Below are 17,222 nucleotides of genomic sequence, written 5' to 3'. Positions count from 1 at the left end.
GCTCCTAACAAATAGCTTAAATTCCCCCAAACTCTCCCACTTGGGGGGAAAAAAAAACATGTTAATATACTGAGATAGGGAAGCTTTTTAGTTTTTTAATTTTCTGAACTTCAAATAGTTGTACAGAGGGCTTTAATTAACATGGCCATTTATGTGTCCAGTGCTTCTTCATCAGAATCATCCCTTCCATCATTTTCCTTCCTCTTATCTTCCCTTTTGCTCTAGGGAAGCTTTTGAAATCCAGTACCCAAGGTTAAAGCTCTCTAGGTAGCTCATGGGGCAACAAAGGCTGCAAACCAATGCTTTAGAAAGATTTCCCTGAAAAATTGATGCTCAGAGAGATTTCCCACGAAACCTTCTTAGAAGGTTCTGTTCTGCAATATAAAGAAAGTTCTTTGAACCAAGATGGCGGCTTCATAATGATAGTATGTTTCTTTCTCTTTCCACCTTTAGAAACCTACCAGTGGGGCTGGGAAGGTGGCTCAGTGGTAGAGCGCTTGCCTTGCATCCTCGAGGCCCTGGGTTCGATTCCTCAGCACCACATAAGCAAAAAGAAAAAAGCCAGAAGTGGCGCTGTGACTCAAGTGGTAGAGCGCTAGCCTTGAGCTGAAGAGCTGAGGGACAGCGCCCAGGCCCAGAGTTCAGGCCCCACAACCGGACCAAAAAAAAAAAAAAAAAAAGAAACCTACCAGCTATGGTCACTATTAGAAGTTCTTAAAAACAGTCCCTCTAAAATTGGAACCAGAGTTACCCTATTGTATAACAGTTCCACTTCTGAGTATAAAACATAAAAGAATTAGAAGCAGAGACTCTGATGGACCTCCATGTTCAGAGCAGTATTCATAGCTGTCCACGTGTCTATCAATAGATGCCTGAATAAACAAAATCAGGTGTTCTCATACAATGGAATAGGATTTGATGAAAAGGAAGAAATTTTGACACTTGCTAGAATATAGCTGCTGTTGAAGGCATCCTAAGAGAGTTAAGCCAGACAGAAAAGGATAAAGACTGCATGATTATTGGGCAATGGTGGCTCACACCTGTAAGTCTAGTGACTCAGGAGGCTAATATCTAAGGATTATGGTTCAGAGCCAGCCTAGGCAGAAAAGCCTATGAGACTCTTGTCTTCAATTAAGCACCAAAGAGCCAGAAGTAAAGCTGGGGCTCAAGTGGTTGACCTAGCCTTGAGTACTGAAGCTTAAGTACAGTGCACAGGTGCTGAGTTCAAGCCCTCTTTTCCCTTCTTCCCACCAAGAAAAGACTATGTGATTCTCCTTATGTGAAGTTCCCAGAATGATCTCACATGGAGAGAGATAGTAGAATGATAGTTTCCAGGCACTATTTGGAAGGGAATGGAAGTTAATGAGTATAGAATAACAATTTTTCAAGATGCAAAGAGTCTCAGCACAACCATATGAATGGAGTCAATGCCATTGAACTGTATACCTAAAATTGTCAATTTTATTATATGTATTTTCCATAGTTTTGTTTAAATTTTGAAATGGTTGTTTGCTTAGTTCTGTAAATCTATGACCACATTCTTGCCCCATACAAACAGGAAGACCCACCCATAATTATGATTCATTTTATTGAATAAAGTTCATGGCATGAAGGCAAGGATCAGCAATTTGAGGTATATTCTTTCAGACCTTCATGTGTATTGCCAATATTAAAAAATATAGTTAATAAGCTCACCTTAAGTAAGTTCACTTTTGAGATCTAGGGATGTACCACTGAGATAGAGTGATTGCCTAGCATGTGTGAGGCCCTGGGTTCAAGCCTCAGCAAAATAAAGTAAAATAAAAACAAAATATACCCCTTTTCTATGTCTACACGTATAAATCTATCCTTTTGGAATTTTTGAGGCAGGCTAACCTCAAAGGAGATAAGTAAATTAGAAAATTTATTAAAATCTGAGTTAAATTGAGGAGCTGAGACAGATAAGGAAATAAGGCTGAAAAAATATCACTGGAACAGTAAGGAATTGAATGAGCTGTATACCTACATTCTTTCCATCACTCTCCCTTCTTTTTTTAGTTGTTAAATGAGATGTACTGACTCCAGAGGAACAATTATATCCAAGAATAGAAAATATCTGTTTTGTTTTATTTTTATAAATCTCTGACCAAGAAAAGTACCCTAAAAAGGACGATAAAGAACAGATATCCAAACCGGGCTGGTGGCTCGTGCTTGTAATCCTAGCTACTCAGGAGGCTGAGATCTGAGGATCGTGGTCCAAAGCCACCCTGGGCAGAAAAGTCCATAAGACTCATCTCCAGTAAACTACTCAGAAAAGGCAGAATTTGCACTGTGGCTCAAGTGGTAGAGCACTAGCCTTGAGTACAAAGAGGTGCAGGCCCTGAATTCAAAACCCAAGACCAAGCCAGGCGCTGGTGGCTCACGCCTGTAATCCTAGCTACTCAGGAGGCTGAGATCTGAGGATCTCGGTTCAAAGCCAGCCCGGGCAGGAGAGACCGTGAGACTCCTATCTCCAATAAACCACCAGAAAACCGGAAGTGGCGCTGTAGCTCAAGTGGTAGAGCGCTCGCCTTGAGCTGAAGAGCTGAGGGACAGTGCCCAGGCCCAGAGTTCAAGCCCCACGACCGACAAAAACAAACAAACAAACAAACAAACAAAAAACCCAAGACCAATCAAAAAAAAAGAAAGAAAGAAAGAAAGAAAGATACCCATATCACAAGACCCTTTGACATAAAGCTAACCTAGACTTTCTGTGTCCAGGATTGAGTGATAGCAATTGTCCATGTTTTGATACTATCCTATACATCCAGGTGACCAGCTCTGAAATAGAATCCTGTCCATTCCAGTTATAAAACACAGGGGCTGGGAAGGTGGCTCAGTGGTAGAGTGCTTGCCTTGCATGCCTGAGGCCCTGGGTTCGATTCCTCAGCACCACATAAGCAGAAAAAAAAAAAAAGAAAATCTTGCAGTTATAAAACACAAATATCTTAGACAAAGACTACCTATTGAGACTCAGCTTCCACCTTCTGATTCCTTGTAAAGTGATGCACCCTGCTCTGTCTTTCTGTGCTAAATAAATCTCTGCTGGCTGCTACCTGTAGTGTGCTTCCTGGATTACACTGAAGCTCATTTTGTTGTCATTCCAAGTTCCTGGAGAACCTCAGTGGACTCAGAAAATTGAGTAGTTATTTCCCCTCTTCTGTTGGTGAATCTTTTTTCCAAATACCCTCCCTCAATACTTCATATATTCTTTTTTTCTATAGTGGGGCTCAAACCTAGGGCTACTTACAAAGCACTCTACCAGTTAAGCTACTAGTCTTAACTCTGACTTTATTTTGTGACTGTAACATAATTTGTTTAACCAGTGGCCTGCAGACATTTGTATTCTTTTCATTTTCTCCTCTCTATCTATTTCAGTGAATAGAATGGGCATCCCAAAGACTTCTATCTTTGTCCATTTGTATCAGTACAAGGGGAACTGCTGAACTCATTGGCATTCTCCACTGACGTTTCATTCAGCACTAATTAATTTGGTTTAGAATTACATCTAAGGTAGGCGCTGCTGGCTCACATTTGTAATCCTAACCAATAAGAGTGAGAGATCCTGAGTTCAAGCCACACACACACACACAGAGTTACATCTGTTAGATGTAAATAAGGGCAACAAGAATTTTACTGAACGTATGTCCACCCTCTTCATACTTTAGAAATACCAGCGAAGGCGGAAGTACAGCCTGTCTGCTGTGTTTCATTCAGCCACCATGTTGCAAGATGTTGGTGAGGCCATTCAGTTTGAAGTCAGCATTGGGAACTATGGCAACAAGTTTGATGCAACATGTAAGCCTTTGGCATCCACAACTCAGTATAGCCGTGCTGTATTTGATGGTAAGATTAACTGTAAGCTTTGTCTCCTGTGAGTGTTTATAGTGGGGTCCTCCCAGGACCTGATGATTTAAAGCACATGGAAGGATGTGTATAGATTCTTTATGTAAGAGATTTGATCACCTGTAAGGTTTCTGGACCCAACCTCCCATGGATACTGAGGAATGACTGTTAATTATAATAGAAAGCAAAGTATGAGAACACTCTAAGAGAAGTAACAATAAATGATTAAAAACATAGAGAAGAAAAAAAAGGAATGTTGACCAAATACTCCACCATGATTGATGTAACTTTATTCTCATTTTTGTATAAGCAGTATTAAAACGCAAAGTGCCCAGGGAAATATCAACTATTCTTAAACACATTGAGATTCTAAGAGGGTCTCAAACTCCTTGCAAGCTGCTAAGGCTAACAAAGAATAGGAACAACAAAAGTATTTAATTAGCTGGGTTCAGGAGGCTGAGATCTGAGGATCATGATTCAAAGCCAGCCCGGGAAGGAAAGGAAAGTCCATGAGACTTTTATCTCCAATTAACCACCAGAAAATCGGAAGTGGAGCTATGGCTCAAGGGGTAGAGTGCTCACCCTATGCTGAAGAGCTCAGGCCCAGAGTTCAAGCCCCATGACCAGAAAAAGAAAAGAAAAGAAAAGAAAAAAAGTAAAAAAAAAAAAGTATTTAAAATAACATTTCTTCAGGAGCAAACTATTTAATATTCGGTCTAATCTCAGGTGCCCTCTGTACTTTTGTCTGGCAAGTTATATAATCATCAGTGATGTTTAGATGCCTTTCCTGAAATTCTAGTGCTCTGTTTACTAAGGGTATTTTAGAGAGATTTTTCAAGAGGTAAATAAAAAAGAACCTTCTATTTTTCTGTTGCTTAACTGAATTAAATAACCAAGCCAAGCACTGGTGACTCAGCCCAGGCAAGATAGTCAGTGAGACTCTTCTCTCAAAAAATAAACTACCAAAAAGCTGAAAGTGGAGTTTGGTTCAAGTGGTATAGGGCTAGTCTTGAGCAAAAGAAGACTCAGGGACAGTGCCCAGGCGTTGAGTTTAAGCCCCAGAACCAGCAAAAAACAAACCAACAAATAAATAAGTATATTGCCAGCCTAAGGCTAGGAGTATAACTTGGTGTCAGAGCACATTCTTAGTATGTATAAGAACCTAGGTTTGATCCCCAGCCGCTCCCAAAACAACCAGACTATCGAGACCATTCCCCAAGCATACAGATTAAGCAGGAGCACAGTCAACACACCTGTAATAAATATATTCTTTACCTGAAGTGTCCGGCATTTACTGATTCCCAATGTCCCATGGCAGGGAACTACTATTACTACTTACCCTGGGCTCATACAAAGCCGGTGGTCACCCTGACTTCCTACTGGGAGGATATTAGTCATCGCCTGGATGCAGTGAACATGCTCTTAGTCATGGTAGAACGGCTGGTAAGTTTCTTTCCTCCATTTCCTTTACTCCTGAGTAAATGAACGTAGCAGTTAGGATAGCAGACTAGGCTATTGTGACCCAGGAACTCCAAATACAATGGGCATTCAGATAAGAGAAATGGTTTTAACAGTTGAGGTAGATAGTCCAAAGCATGTATGGAAGTTCTGTGGTACTGGGAATACAGGCTCTTTCTTCCTTGTTGCTCGGACATCAAAAGGAGTTACCTCTGTCTACCTGGTAGTGGTCACTCACCACAACATCCCCCACTCTAGTCTAAATGAAAGAAAAAGAAGGGTGAAGATGAGACAGGATTTTTTTTTCCCTCCCTGAAACAGGCCCCAAAGAAACCTGCTTAATTTCTGCTTACTTCCCATTGGTCAGAAGCCCATCATGCAGCTACATCTAATCACAAGGAAGTTGGGGAATTCAGCCATATGCCTGGGCAAGCAGATGCTCAGAGAAATATTTTCTTACTGTGGAAGAGAGGAGAATGTAAAAGCGAGGGCCTGGAGGAAGCAGGGACCCACTGTTTCTGCCACAATTTGTGGTTGATGAGTGGCTCATTTTAATAGCAATATGGAACTCTACTCTTTAAAAATAAAAGTAAAGCCCTTGCTGGGCATAATGGCATAAAGCACCATGATCAATTGTTGCCTTTTTCTCCAAATGTTTCAGCAATCCAATATAGAAGCTCTAAAATCAGGGATCCAAGGCAAAATTCCTGCAAACCAGTTGGCTGAGCTGTGGTTGAAGCTGATAGATGCAGTTATAGAAGATACAAGGTATTGTGGCTATTATTTATTTGCTTATTTATTTATTTGGTCATGGGGCCTGAACTCAGGGCTTGGATGCTGTCCCTGAGCTCTTTTGCTCAAACTTAGAGCTCTACCCCTTTAAGCCACACAGCACCATTTCCAGTTTTCTGGTGGTCAATTGGAGATAAGAATCTCATGGACTTTCCTGCCCGGGTTGGCTTTGAACCATGATCCTCAGATCTCAGCCTCCTGAGTAGCTAGGACTACAAGCATAAGTCACTGGCACCCAGCACGACCTTAGTTTTTATCTCAACATTCCAGCCATGTCCTCCTTCCTGAAATTCTATAGTTTTAAGAGCTTTTAGAGTGTTGAGAGCCTGAAGTATTTATCTGAAAAACACATTTGAACTATTCAGGGTTATTAAAAGGCTCTCACCAGGAGGAGTCTCTGAGTCACCACCAGGAAAAGCTCCACTCTGATTTGCTGCCAATTCTAAAGTAGCCTTAGGATGCCCAAGCCCTACTCCAGGAAGTACATCCCAGGGCAACCTCCGGCGGGGGGGGGGGGGGGGGGGGGGTGGGGTGGGGGGGGGGGAGGGAGGAGGAAGCAGGCCTTAATGCCCATTGTCCAGGGATGCCTAACTGCACTGAAGAAGGCTAATCCTGGCTCCCACAAACAGGGGTGCCTGAGTCAGAGCATCAGTTCTACCACTCAGAACATCTAATAGGTTAACATGTTTTGAGAAGCAGCCTTCTGACTTGTGCTTTTTACTGAGTGCCTAATGAACACCATGGCCAAACCTTGGTGGACAAAACCAGTAAATATGAGTTGAGCCAGATGACCTTGTATAGCTGTGACTTGGGGGAAGCAGCTCATAAAATCTTTTGACACTTGGAAGTTGAAAGGAGGAAGTCAGTCATTTCAAGTTCATTTTGAATATTGAGTAATAAAGCCATGGGCAGGGAAGTTCTGAAAGAAAAGCATATGGGTGCTTTCCATGAGAAGAGGACATTTTTCTCCCACTAGGTTCAGGCTTTCAGTCATCCTGACTTATTGGGTCTTCTGGTGGTCTAGCCAGGTCATTGGAAAGTTGCTGAAATCAGTACCACCAGGGAACTCCTCCACATCCAGAGACCTTTAGAGCTGGGTACAGGAGGGTGTTGGGGGAGAGATGGGGGTAGAGGTCATTTCTTGGTCTCTGTCTTTCATATGAGAAAACAGAGGTCCAAGGAGTTGTTGGGTTTACCAACTCAGCCTCTTTCCTGCCCTCTACCTCAAAATCAATATTTATCAAGAGATGTGTGTGTGTGTGTGTGTGTGTGTGTGTGTGTGTGTGTGTGTGTGTGTGTGTGTGTGTGTGTTCATATACAGGGGCTTAAACTCAGAGCCTGGGAGCTGTCTTTTAGCTTTATTACTCAAGGCTGGCTCTCTACCACTTGAGCCACAGCTCTGTTTCTGGCCTTTTGGTGGTTAATTGGAAATGAGAATTTTATGGACTTTACTGCCTGGGCTGTCTTTGAACCTTGCTCCTCAGATCTCAGTTTCCTAAGTAGCTAAGATTACAGATGTAAGCTACCAAGACCCAGCTACCAAAGCTATCAATTGTGGCTATTGAACTACCAGCTCTTATATCTATTTGTTCAGGGTGTTAACTGGACATTGCCATAACTATTAATGAAATCAAATGGAAAAGTTTAGTAATAACTTTCATATAGAAAATTTAGAATTTGCTGAGCAAAAACAAAACAAAATAAAACTTTTCTGTATACTTCTCTGATATGAGCTGTTTTTTAGAGAATCAAATATGATTTTCTTTTAACTTCATATAACAGGAAATTCAATGTTTGAGGGAAACCATGCTAGGATTTCCTTCATTTAAGGAGCTGGGTGAAAATCAAATGAGTGGAATTTCTAGGTGGGGCCAATGTGATTAGATTACTGGAAATGGTAACAGCCTCACCTTGTGGTTCTACCAGCTAGGACAGTAAGAAGGAAAGCTAATTTGAGCCCCATGTCAGTCATTCTCTGTTAATTCTTTGATGTCCTGTCCTTAGATTTCTTGAGTCTCATTCTGAGTGGAGATTTGGCCTTCACAAATGTTCCTTACTCCATTGTGGAGCTCACAGGCCCCTCTGAGAAGCTGATGGGACAATGATGATGTATTTACTATGCAGTTAGCGTTGTTTTAAATGTGAATTACTTAAATAGGGATACAGGTGGACCCATTGTAACAATGAGATGTACAAGTCATTATGTCAAAAACGAACTTTATAACTTTGGTGGGGGGGAGGAGGGTTGGGGTGAAGATGGGATGGGAAGGGGAAACAAAGGAGGAGGCTACACTGTTTGTTAAGAAATGTACTCATTGGGCTGGGGAGGTGGCTCAGTGGTAGTGTGCTTGCCTTGAATGCATGAGGCCCTGGGTTTGATTCCTCAGCACCACATAAACAAAAAGAAAAAAGCCGGAAGTGGTGCTGTGGCTCAAGTGGTAGAGCACTAGCCTTGAGCTGAAGAGCTGAGGGATAGTGCCCAGGCCCAGAGTTCAGGCCCCACAACTGACCGAAAAAAAAAAAAAGAAAAGAAATGTACTCATTATCTTGCCCATGTAATTGTAACCCCTCTGTACAGTATTTTCACAATAAAAAATAATTTAAAATATTAAAAAATAAATAAATAAAATAAAATAAATTGCTTTTCACAACCTTAAAAGGTTGGATGTTATTGTCCCACATTGGAACATGGAAAAACAAAAGAGTAATTGGCCCATACCACAGAACTAATAAATCATAGTCACAATTCATACCAAAGCAGATAGGTCCATAGCACCAGTTTATCACTCTGCACCTTGATATAAATGGGTGTTTGTGTGTGTCTAGACATACACACACACACACACTTTCTTTTTTGTGTGTGGGGGGTCTGGTCGTGGGGCTTGAACTCGGCCTGGGCGCTGTCCCTCAGCTCTTCAGCTCAAGACTAGCGCTCTACCACTTGAGCCACAGCGCCACTTGCGGCTTTTTTCTTGCTGCTTATGTGGTGCTGAGGAATCGAACCCAGGGCCTCAGGCATGCAAGGCAAGCGCTCTTCCACTGAGCCACCTTCCCAGTCCCCACACTTTCTATCTTTATAAATTCCAGGGATCCACAGGCCTCCTGAGGCCCACCTATCAACTACCTCAAGGTTCATGGTTCTCAAGGTTCATGGTCTTTAATTTACCCTCCTCCTCAACCTTCCCGTGGGCCAGTATCTCTAAGCTGCTGCTATTTCCATTTTCTTCCCAGTGACTGCATGGCTCTCAGGTCAAACCGAAGGATTTGCTTTGGTATTTTAATCGTAGTTTCTGCCCTGCCAAGCCCAGAGAGATTCAATGGCAGCTTCAGCCAGGCAATCCATATAGAATCTGGTAGGAGACTGATGACTTTATCAACTAAATGAAGAATCTGCAAGCATATGCTGTTTGTGATTCTTGCTAACAGAAGAGAGTTTTGAAGCATATTTTCCATTAGCATACATTGGTTATACAAGGGAGAATTTATCTGACATTTCTGCCCATCTAGCCACTGTATCTAGAAAGTGATCCTTCAAATTCTTTGCTTCTTTTTCTTTTCTTTTCCTTTTTGTTAGATACACCTTACCTGTCACAGAAGGCAAATCTAATGTGACAGTTCTTGATACTCAGATCCGAAAGTTGAGGACCAGATACCTCTCCCAGATACACGGGGCAGCTGTGAGAATGAGGTCTGAAGCCACGGATGTGAAGTCTACCTTGTTAGAAATTGAAGACTGGCTCGATAAGTTAATGCAATTGACTGAAGAGGTAGGACTTTTACACTTAAGGCCACCTGGCATGGAATGAGGGTGATGGATGGAGTTTCTGCCTCCCTCTTTTCCCTTTTGCCCCTGTCATCCAGCCCTGCATGCTCACACTGTGGCCCCAGAAGACAGGAGGCTAGAGTCTGTGGGACAAAACCCTTATCAAAACATTTCCTTGCAAAGAGAAGCCCTGAGTGACTAGCATATAACACCTCCAGTCCCATTGCACTTAAACTAAATCTTAAGTTTGCTTCCTTTCCCATCCAACTCACAAACCCAGCCACAGAACAGCATGCCCGACATTATCATCTGGATGATTCGAGGGGAGAAAAGACTGGCCTATGCCCGAATTCCTGCACATCAGGTTTTATACTCCACCAGTGGAGAAAATGCATCTGGAAAATACTGTGGGAAAACCCAAACCATCCTCCTGAAGGTATGTGTGCCTTCACTTTGTAATGTGAAATACTTAAAGGCAAAATGTATGTTCTGGGTGAGGGGTTGCTTTAAAATTTGCTACCTAATCTATGACTCAGGTCATTGTGACCAATGCTAGGGTCCCTTCTTCTAGGGATGTAATTTTTTAAGCAGTGATCTGATGTCAGCTAACATTGAATCAGACACCTGACTAGGTGTCTTTGCAACCTTAATGTTATCACATTGGAAATGCTTTGTTTTCTGGAATATTTCATGTAAAGCAGTGTTTTTCTTCCCTTGAGTCCGATGAGCCTTTTTGGGAAAAGAGAAGGTCGCATGGGTCATCTATACAATCTGTTGCTTCAACAAAATTCTCAAATTGGAAGCTTGGACAATTCTACTTTAGGAAAGAGATTCTGAACATTTTTTGGCAATGAACTCCCTTAAGTGCCTGATGGAAGTCACTTGTTCTTTCTTCCAAGAAGATGCAGGCTGTATGTGCATCCAATATTTTGCACATTCTCTGCAAGCTTCATAAGACCGGTAACCTTATCCCAAGATCCCGCTCAGGGTGTATACTTGAAGAACCAGAGTAGGGTCTGGGGCTGGAAACCTAGGTATCAGAATGTTTTCTTGTATATGTTTTGACATCTTTCCCCCTGCTAACCCCTAAATGGAGTGCTTTGGAATGGAGAGAGAAGGAGAAATGCCAAAAAGTTTTTAAATGTATTTTAAAAGGCAAAAGAAAAATCTAAGTTGAGGGAATGTGTTAGCTTAAAACAAGGAATCATCTGCTAACTTTTAATAAGTAATCACATTGCTTTTTAATCAGGAGCATATAAATAGAATCAGAGTGATTATCTCTTCTCAAGTGTTCCTTGCAGAATAAATCTTGCTTAAGATAGAACCATAATTTTAATTGACCTCAACAGCAGGTGGAGGCAAACTGATTAAAAATAAACCTTCCTGGGAGGTGGGCGGAAAGACAGAAGGATAAACCCTGTTAGGTTTTCATAAGTCAGTAGATGAACAGCAAAATGCTTTTAAGGAATTATTTTTTGTATGTGTTGGTTTTGTTAATACTCATTATCCAGTTTAAGAAGCCACTTAATTCAATGTTTTTGATTTGTTTGGTGGGGGGTGGTGAGGGAGATGTAGGGGGTGTTTTTATGTTTTGTTTTGTTTTTGCCAGTTATGGGGCTTGAACTCAAGGCCTAAATACTGCCACTGAGTTTGTTTTTTGTTGTTGTTGTTGTTGGCTCAAGACTAGTGCTCTACCATTTAAGGTACAGCCCCACTTTTGGCTTTTTTGGTGGTTAATTGGATATAAGAGTCTTTTCTGCCTGGGATGGCTTTGAATCTCAATCCTCAGATCTCAGCCACCTGAGATGTGAGCTACAGGCACCTGACTTCAGTGGGTGTTTTGATCTTGAGACTTCTTTATAATTTTTTGAAAGTTATTGAAGACCCCAGAGAGATTTGCTTATACAGACTATAACTCTCAATATTTGCTCTAATAGAAATCCATCAAGTCTGGTGTCACTGCTTTCATTCCTGCTGCAAAGTCAGGAATTTTATCCACCATTGCTTCCACACCACCATTGCAAATGTCAGTACACTGAGGAAGAAAAATACCACATTAGTGTTACTAGGAAAATTGTTTAGATCTTGTAAACCTGGAAAGGTCACAGGAATCTTTGGTCACACTTTGAGATCAATTGCTTTAATTATTATTGCCATCTTTGCTGCAGGATAATTTGGACATATATTAACTAAAGCAAACATAGACTTCCAAAAGCAATGGTTGATGCTCAGTCTGCTTGTGGCTTTAACTAAATGTTACAGTCCATGTGGTGCCCCATTTAAGGTTAACATGTTATCATTCATTCTACAGTATCCACAGGAGAAAAACAATGGGACCAAAGTGCCTGTGGAATTGCGAGTGAACATCTGGCTGGGCTTAAGTGCTGTTGAGAAGAAATTCAATAGCTTTGCAGAAGGAACATTCTCAGTCTTTGCTGAAATGGTATATTTAAGGACATCTCTATCCTTACCTCTTTGGTGGGGGAGAACTTGTTCTGGACTCCAACTTGGTACCTGATGCTTTTGCTCATTGGCTAAGTGATTTACCAACTGAGCCACACCCTTAAACCCCAAGGTTTTCTTCTCATCCTTAGGGAAAACACATATATACCAAAGACCATCATAGCTGTCATCCAAGAGACAGGATAGAATCCTCTCAACATTTGGCAACCTTAAAACTCTGATTCTGTGACAATTTCAAGATGTAACCTCAGCCAACAAAACAGAAAATGGTTGCTCCTGGCACTGGAACTCAGTAACCTTGTCTGCCATATTGGTGCCAGTTGATGAGATATGTTAAGTAGAAAACACACACACACCACACAACACACCACACACACACACACACACACACACACACACACACACACACACACACACACACACACACACACACACACACACACACACACAACTTAGGAAAGTAGACTCTTGAAATGTTTAGATCCTGAGAGACTATTTGGGGTGGGGGAATTTAAACACCAGAAATCCCATTCCCCAATTAGAGGATTTGCCCAAGTGCAAAGAACATATTACAAGAATACTTCAACAACAATCAAGGTAATTTGTAAAATCCCCACCAGAGATTTAAACTCACTTAGTTAAATGGATTTGCCCAATGACTAAGAAAATGCGACCTGAATATTTCAATAACATCAAGGTAATTTGTAAAAAATCCATAAGAGTTTTAAACCCATCTAGTTAATCAAAAGTCTCCTTATAGTAAAAACTATTTCTACAAACTTTTACATCTAAAAGAGAGTTGGTTTTATTTCTTCATGCACTTTTTTTTTACTCAAAGTGTTTATTGATTTAAATTTGTTAGACTTATTTGGTCGATCTCCCCTGACAATTTTCAGATGAACTGTCAATCTATAGATGGGCTTAGTGCTCAAATAAAGAGAAAACTGCCTTCAGTCTAGCTAATCTATAAATGTATTCCTACTCCCCATAACCATACCTGACAACTGGCTTAGAGATTCTAGTTCTGATCTGCTTACTGAGCAAGAAAAAACAGGACCATATTTTATTATTATCTTTTGCTTATGGAGCATACCTGTCATATAGTGGTTCTATATAAATATTTATTACATAACTAAATGATGGTGGAATTTATAACACCCCATCCATGTTGTTAAGGAACATTGGCTTTATAAGCACTGGGTCATATCTTGAAAATGATGAAGAAGCTAGACTTTATCCTCACGAACCTCACAGTCTACTACAATGACCGTAAAACGGTGTCTGTTGTTAAACCAATTGATGCTTAGAGCTATCTAGAGATTCTGACACTGTAGCTAAGCTAGGGATTGGGAGCAGAGATGATTATTCCAGCATGGGTAGCCATGGATATCTGTGGACCACTTTAATCAACAGTGGAATGCATTGGGAGACACATAAGTCTTTCTGGCTCAGGCTTGGAAGTGCTATTGGAATTAAGTGAAAAGGTCATGAAGGAGGTCCTAAGTGAAAGATGTTGTCTAGCCATGTGGGCAGTATGGAGAGAAGCAATGGGAGGAGGCTTCCATCTACCCTCCAGCTCTATGGCTGGAACTAAGTCTGAAGGAACTAGTGTTGAGCAACGATCAACTGGCCCAGGGCTCCCTTCTACCCTTTCCCATTGCCAGATACTTCTCTGAATAGAGCTGAGCTAAAGTTTCACTCATTTGGAGATGGTCTTCCCATTTCAGTCGTTATATTACTCCTTAGCTTATCTAGGTCCTAACAGCATGTGAAGACCAGAACTGGCCTGTTAATAATTATAATGAAAATGTCACTGGTTCTTGCCTCTATGTGCAAATTACAGAACATGGTTCTCTGAAAAATGTCTAGATGTCCTTGAGGTGCTTGGCAAATGTTTATTGATGAATAGTTTTTTCTTACTACTGTGCCTATTGCTACTGGCTAAGGCCAGTAAAGGTTCCCACCTTTACTGTTGGTGATTCTCTCTTGTTCGTGCTGAGGTCCTTGCTTTGATTTTGCTAGAGCCATTGTGATTTTTCAAGCAGAAGCACAGCTTCTTCCCCTGTTTGTGTCATTGTCATATGAACACAAGTCTCATGGAACCTTTGGCTTGTTCCTAAAGCCATCTTCCCTCCAGGCTCAGAGCCAATCTTAAACTACACTACTGTGCTTCTTCTCCTGATGTCCCCATCAGACCCCTGCTCAAATTTCCTCCCTGCTCATCAGCCAAAAACTTCCCTATGGCTTTTATAAGTCATCCTCTCAGTGGAGTCATCAGGAGACAAATGGAAGTTCCAATTTGGGATCAAATAGGGACATTTACCACTCTGACAAGTCTCAATCTTTTCCATGAAGATCAGACCATCATCGATTTATAAATTCTGACTTAGAATGGAATGCCCTCTCACCCACAGCCTCACATTGTCATAAACCCAGGTTCTGCTGGGAAGGTCTTGGTCTACCTGCCATATTACTGAGGAGACTAAGGCTCAGAAGCTTCAGGCCGCATCAAGTCTAGTGCTAAAGATCATTGTGTTTCAGTTGTGCCCTATGTGGATTAACATCTGGGAAATAACACAACCAATTACATGTTTCTGTGAGGAAATGCGCCCCAAATCCTAAGCAAAAAACATCCAAATGAACCTTATGAAGTATGCATATTCATAAATTGAGAGCCTTTGGAGGTATTTTGAAGTTCAGAGAACTGTTTGGAGCCATTCAAAATAGTAACAAAAACAGATATCTCATTGTTTACAAAGCACATTTATAATCATTTGCATATTTAAACTCCAGAATAACTCTAAAAAAGAATCTTACCACTGGTCATAGATGAGCATGCTGAATCTTAGAAAGTGGAAATGACTGTCAGACATGGTGGTACACGTCTATGGTCCCTTTACTCAAGAAAGAGGTCAAGGCAGGAGGGCTGTGAGTTTGAGACCAGTCAAAATTACATAGTGACAAACCTGTTCTCACTAGGAGCATAAAGCTTTTTTACTTTCTACGACTATCTAGCTTAAGGACTGGGTGAATTAATGATGTTTCTCTAATTGTGTTTATTGCTGACAGTATGAAAATCAAGCCCTCATGTTTGGAAAATGGGGCACCTCTGGATTAGTGGGCCGTCATAAGTTTTCTGATGTCACGGGAAAGATAAAACTCAAGAGGGAATTCTTTTTGCCTCCAAAAGGCTGGGAATGGGAAGGAGACTGGAGAGTTGACCCTGAAAGAAGGTAAGTTTTCATTTTTTAGAATTTTTTTAAATGAATGTCACTTTTCCTTGGAAATTGTTAAATGGATCGTCTTCATTGTTATTGTTGTTTGGTGTGGTTTTTTTTTTTTTTTTGGCAGTAACTAGGATTTGAACTAGGCAAGCACTGTACCATGAGTCATACCCTCTCCTTGCCCTCCATCTTCATTCTTCATATTTATATAATACCTGCTGAGTAGAAGTTGGTTTAAAACCATTTAGAAGCTTTGAAAGATGTCATCGATGTCCCACAAGACAGACAAATATAAAAATCACTTGAGAGCTGACAGTTATGCAGATTTTATTATGGGTGAATACACCAAGGGGTTGGCTGAGCACCAACATCATCTCTTTCAGCTCAACTACCATCCACCAGATAGTGGCTGGCTTTACCTGTTTGCACTGAAAAGCAACCTGCCACTGGATACTGGCAGGTGACTTATGACTCCTGATTTAGAGACAAAGGACTTTATTGCCTGTAGCAATAGTAGAGTATCAACATTTGCTCCAGTTTTCCATGTCCCAGTTCCCACAGGATGACATGAAGAGGGTCAGGTGACTTTTGTACTTGCAATGGATTGCATTGCAGGAGGAATCCTGAGCTTTGGGAAATTAAATCTTTTATAATGGGCACCGCTGATTCTTTGCTCCCAGGAGAGATACTTTCCCTCTTCTAAAACGATGGTCCATTCTGGAAAAAGATACTCCATAGCCAAGGCAGTCAGTGTCCCAGCTGGTGAGGTGTGCAGAAATGCAAGAGGCTCTCAGAGAATGACCATCCAACAAGAGAGTATTGTCTCTACTTTGCAAAATCGGGTAATTGAGACCTAGAAAGAGGAAGTAACTTGTCCAAAAGCACAGAGCTGGACAAAAGCACAGCAGCTGGAGCTGGAACCTAAGCCTAGTGGGGCAACTGGACTAGCATTCAGTTTTATGCCACAGCACCTGCAGGAAATCGGGTGCATTTTAAAGGAGTAGATTATATAATTTATGGAAATCGATCTCAGGACTCGTGAAAAAAAACCAAAACTTGGGCTGGGGATGCAGATTTGTGGTGGAGCAGTTGTTCAGCACCAGCAAGAAAGAGAGAGAAGGAGGGAGGAAAGAAAGAAAGGAAGGCAGGCAAGAAGGAAGGAGACAGAAGGAACAAGTGTGTTGAAAGGAAGAGAGGAGAAAAAAGAAAAGAGGAGAAGGGAAGGGAAAGGAAGGAAAGGCAAAGGAAGATAAGGAAAGGAAAGGAAAAAGAATGGAAGAGAAGCAGCAGAAGGGAGCTGCTGTGTTTCCCTTAAGCCTTATTTCAAAATGTTGCCAACAGCATTTGAACCAGAGACCTCTGCTCTGGCCACCTTATAATGGCACACTTCAGTTTGGTGGAAACAAGTTTAGGGAGCTGAATTTTAAGGTCTGTAGCTAGAGGATGGCTTCTGTGGCATTTGTTCCATATTACTGTATGGGCATTATGGAGGGAGGAAGTGGGTATGCCACTCTGTTAAGACCCAATGCTTTTTGCACAGCACTGCTTTTGATCCAAGGATGGCTTGCTTTGGATGGAGTTGGTGGTGGATGTAGGGGGGGGGTGTAAAAGGACTGGTAAGGAGAAGAAAAGTGGGTTTCACTGGACAAAAGGAAGGT

The 17,222-nt window shown here is 41.4% G+C and overlaps 1 protein-coding gene across 5 annotated transcripts in view; it reads left to right on the top strand.

Annotated features, from left to right (window-relative positions):
• Myof (myoferlin) overlaps positions 1–17,222 on the top strand; it is a 134,126-nt gene that overhangs the window by 61,352 nt on the left and 55,552 nt on the right. For all 5 annotated transcript variants that reach the window (XM_070021219.1, XM_070021218.1, XM_070021215.1 and 2 more), the window contains 7 exons: positions 3,687–3,864; positions 5,183–5,307; positions 5,984–6,090; positions 9,689–9,881; positions 10,158–10,313; positions 12,189–12,320; positions 15,410–15,573. In XM_070021219.1, coding sequence (XP_069877320.1) covers positions 3,687–3,864; positions 5,183–5,307; positions 5,984–6,090; positions 9,689–9,881; positions 10,158–10,313; positions 12,189–12,320; positions 15,410–15,573 — 1,055 coding nt within the window. The remainder of the gene's footprint in view (positions 1–3,686; positions 3,865–5,182; positions 5,308–5,983; positions 6,091–9,688; positions 9,882–10,157; positions 10,314–12,188; positions 12,321–15,409; positions 15,574–17,222) is intronic.

Source organism: Dipodomys merriami, unplaced genomic scaffold (assembly GCF_024711535.1).
Source record: "Dipodomys merriami isolate MVZ:Mamm:240054 unplaced genomic scaffold, mDipMer1.0.p SCAF_14, whole genome shotgun sequence".
Classification (NCBI taxonomy): domain Eukaryota; kingdom Metazoa; phylum Chordata; class Mammalia; order Rodentia; family Heteromyidae; genus Dipodomys; species Dipodomys merriami.
The sequence above is the reverse complement of the archived record's forward strand: the minus strand, read 5'-3'. Positions and strand labels throughout refer to the sequence as shown.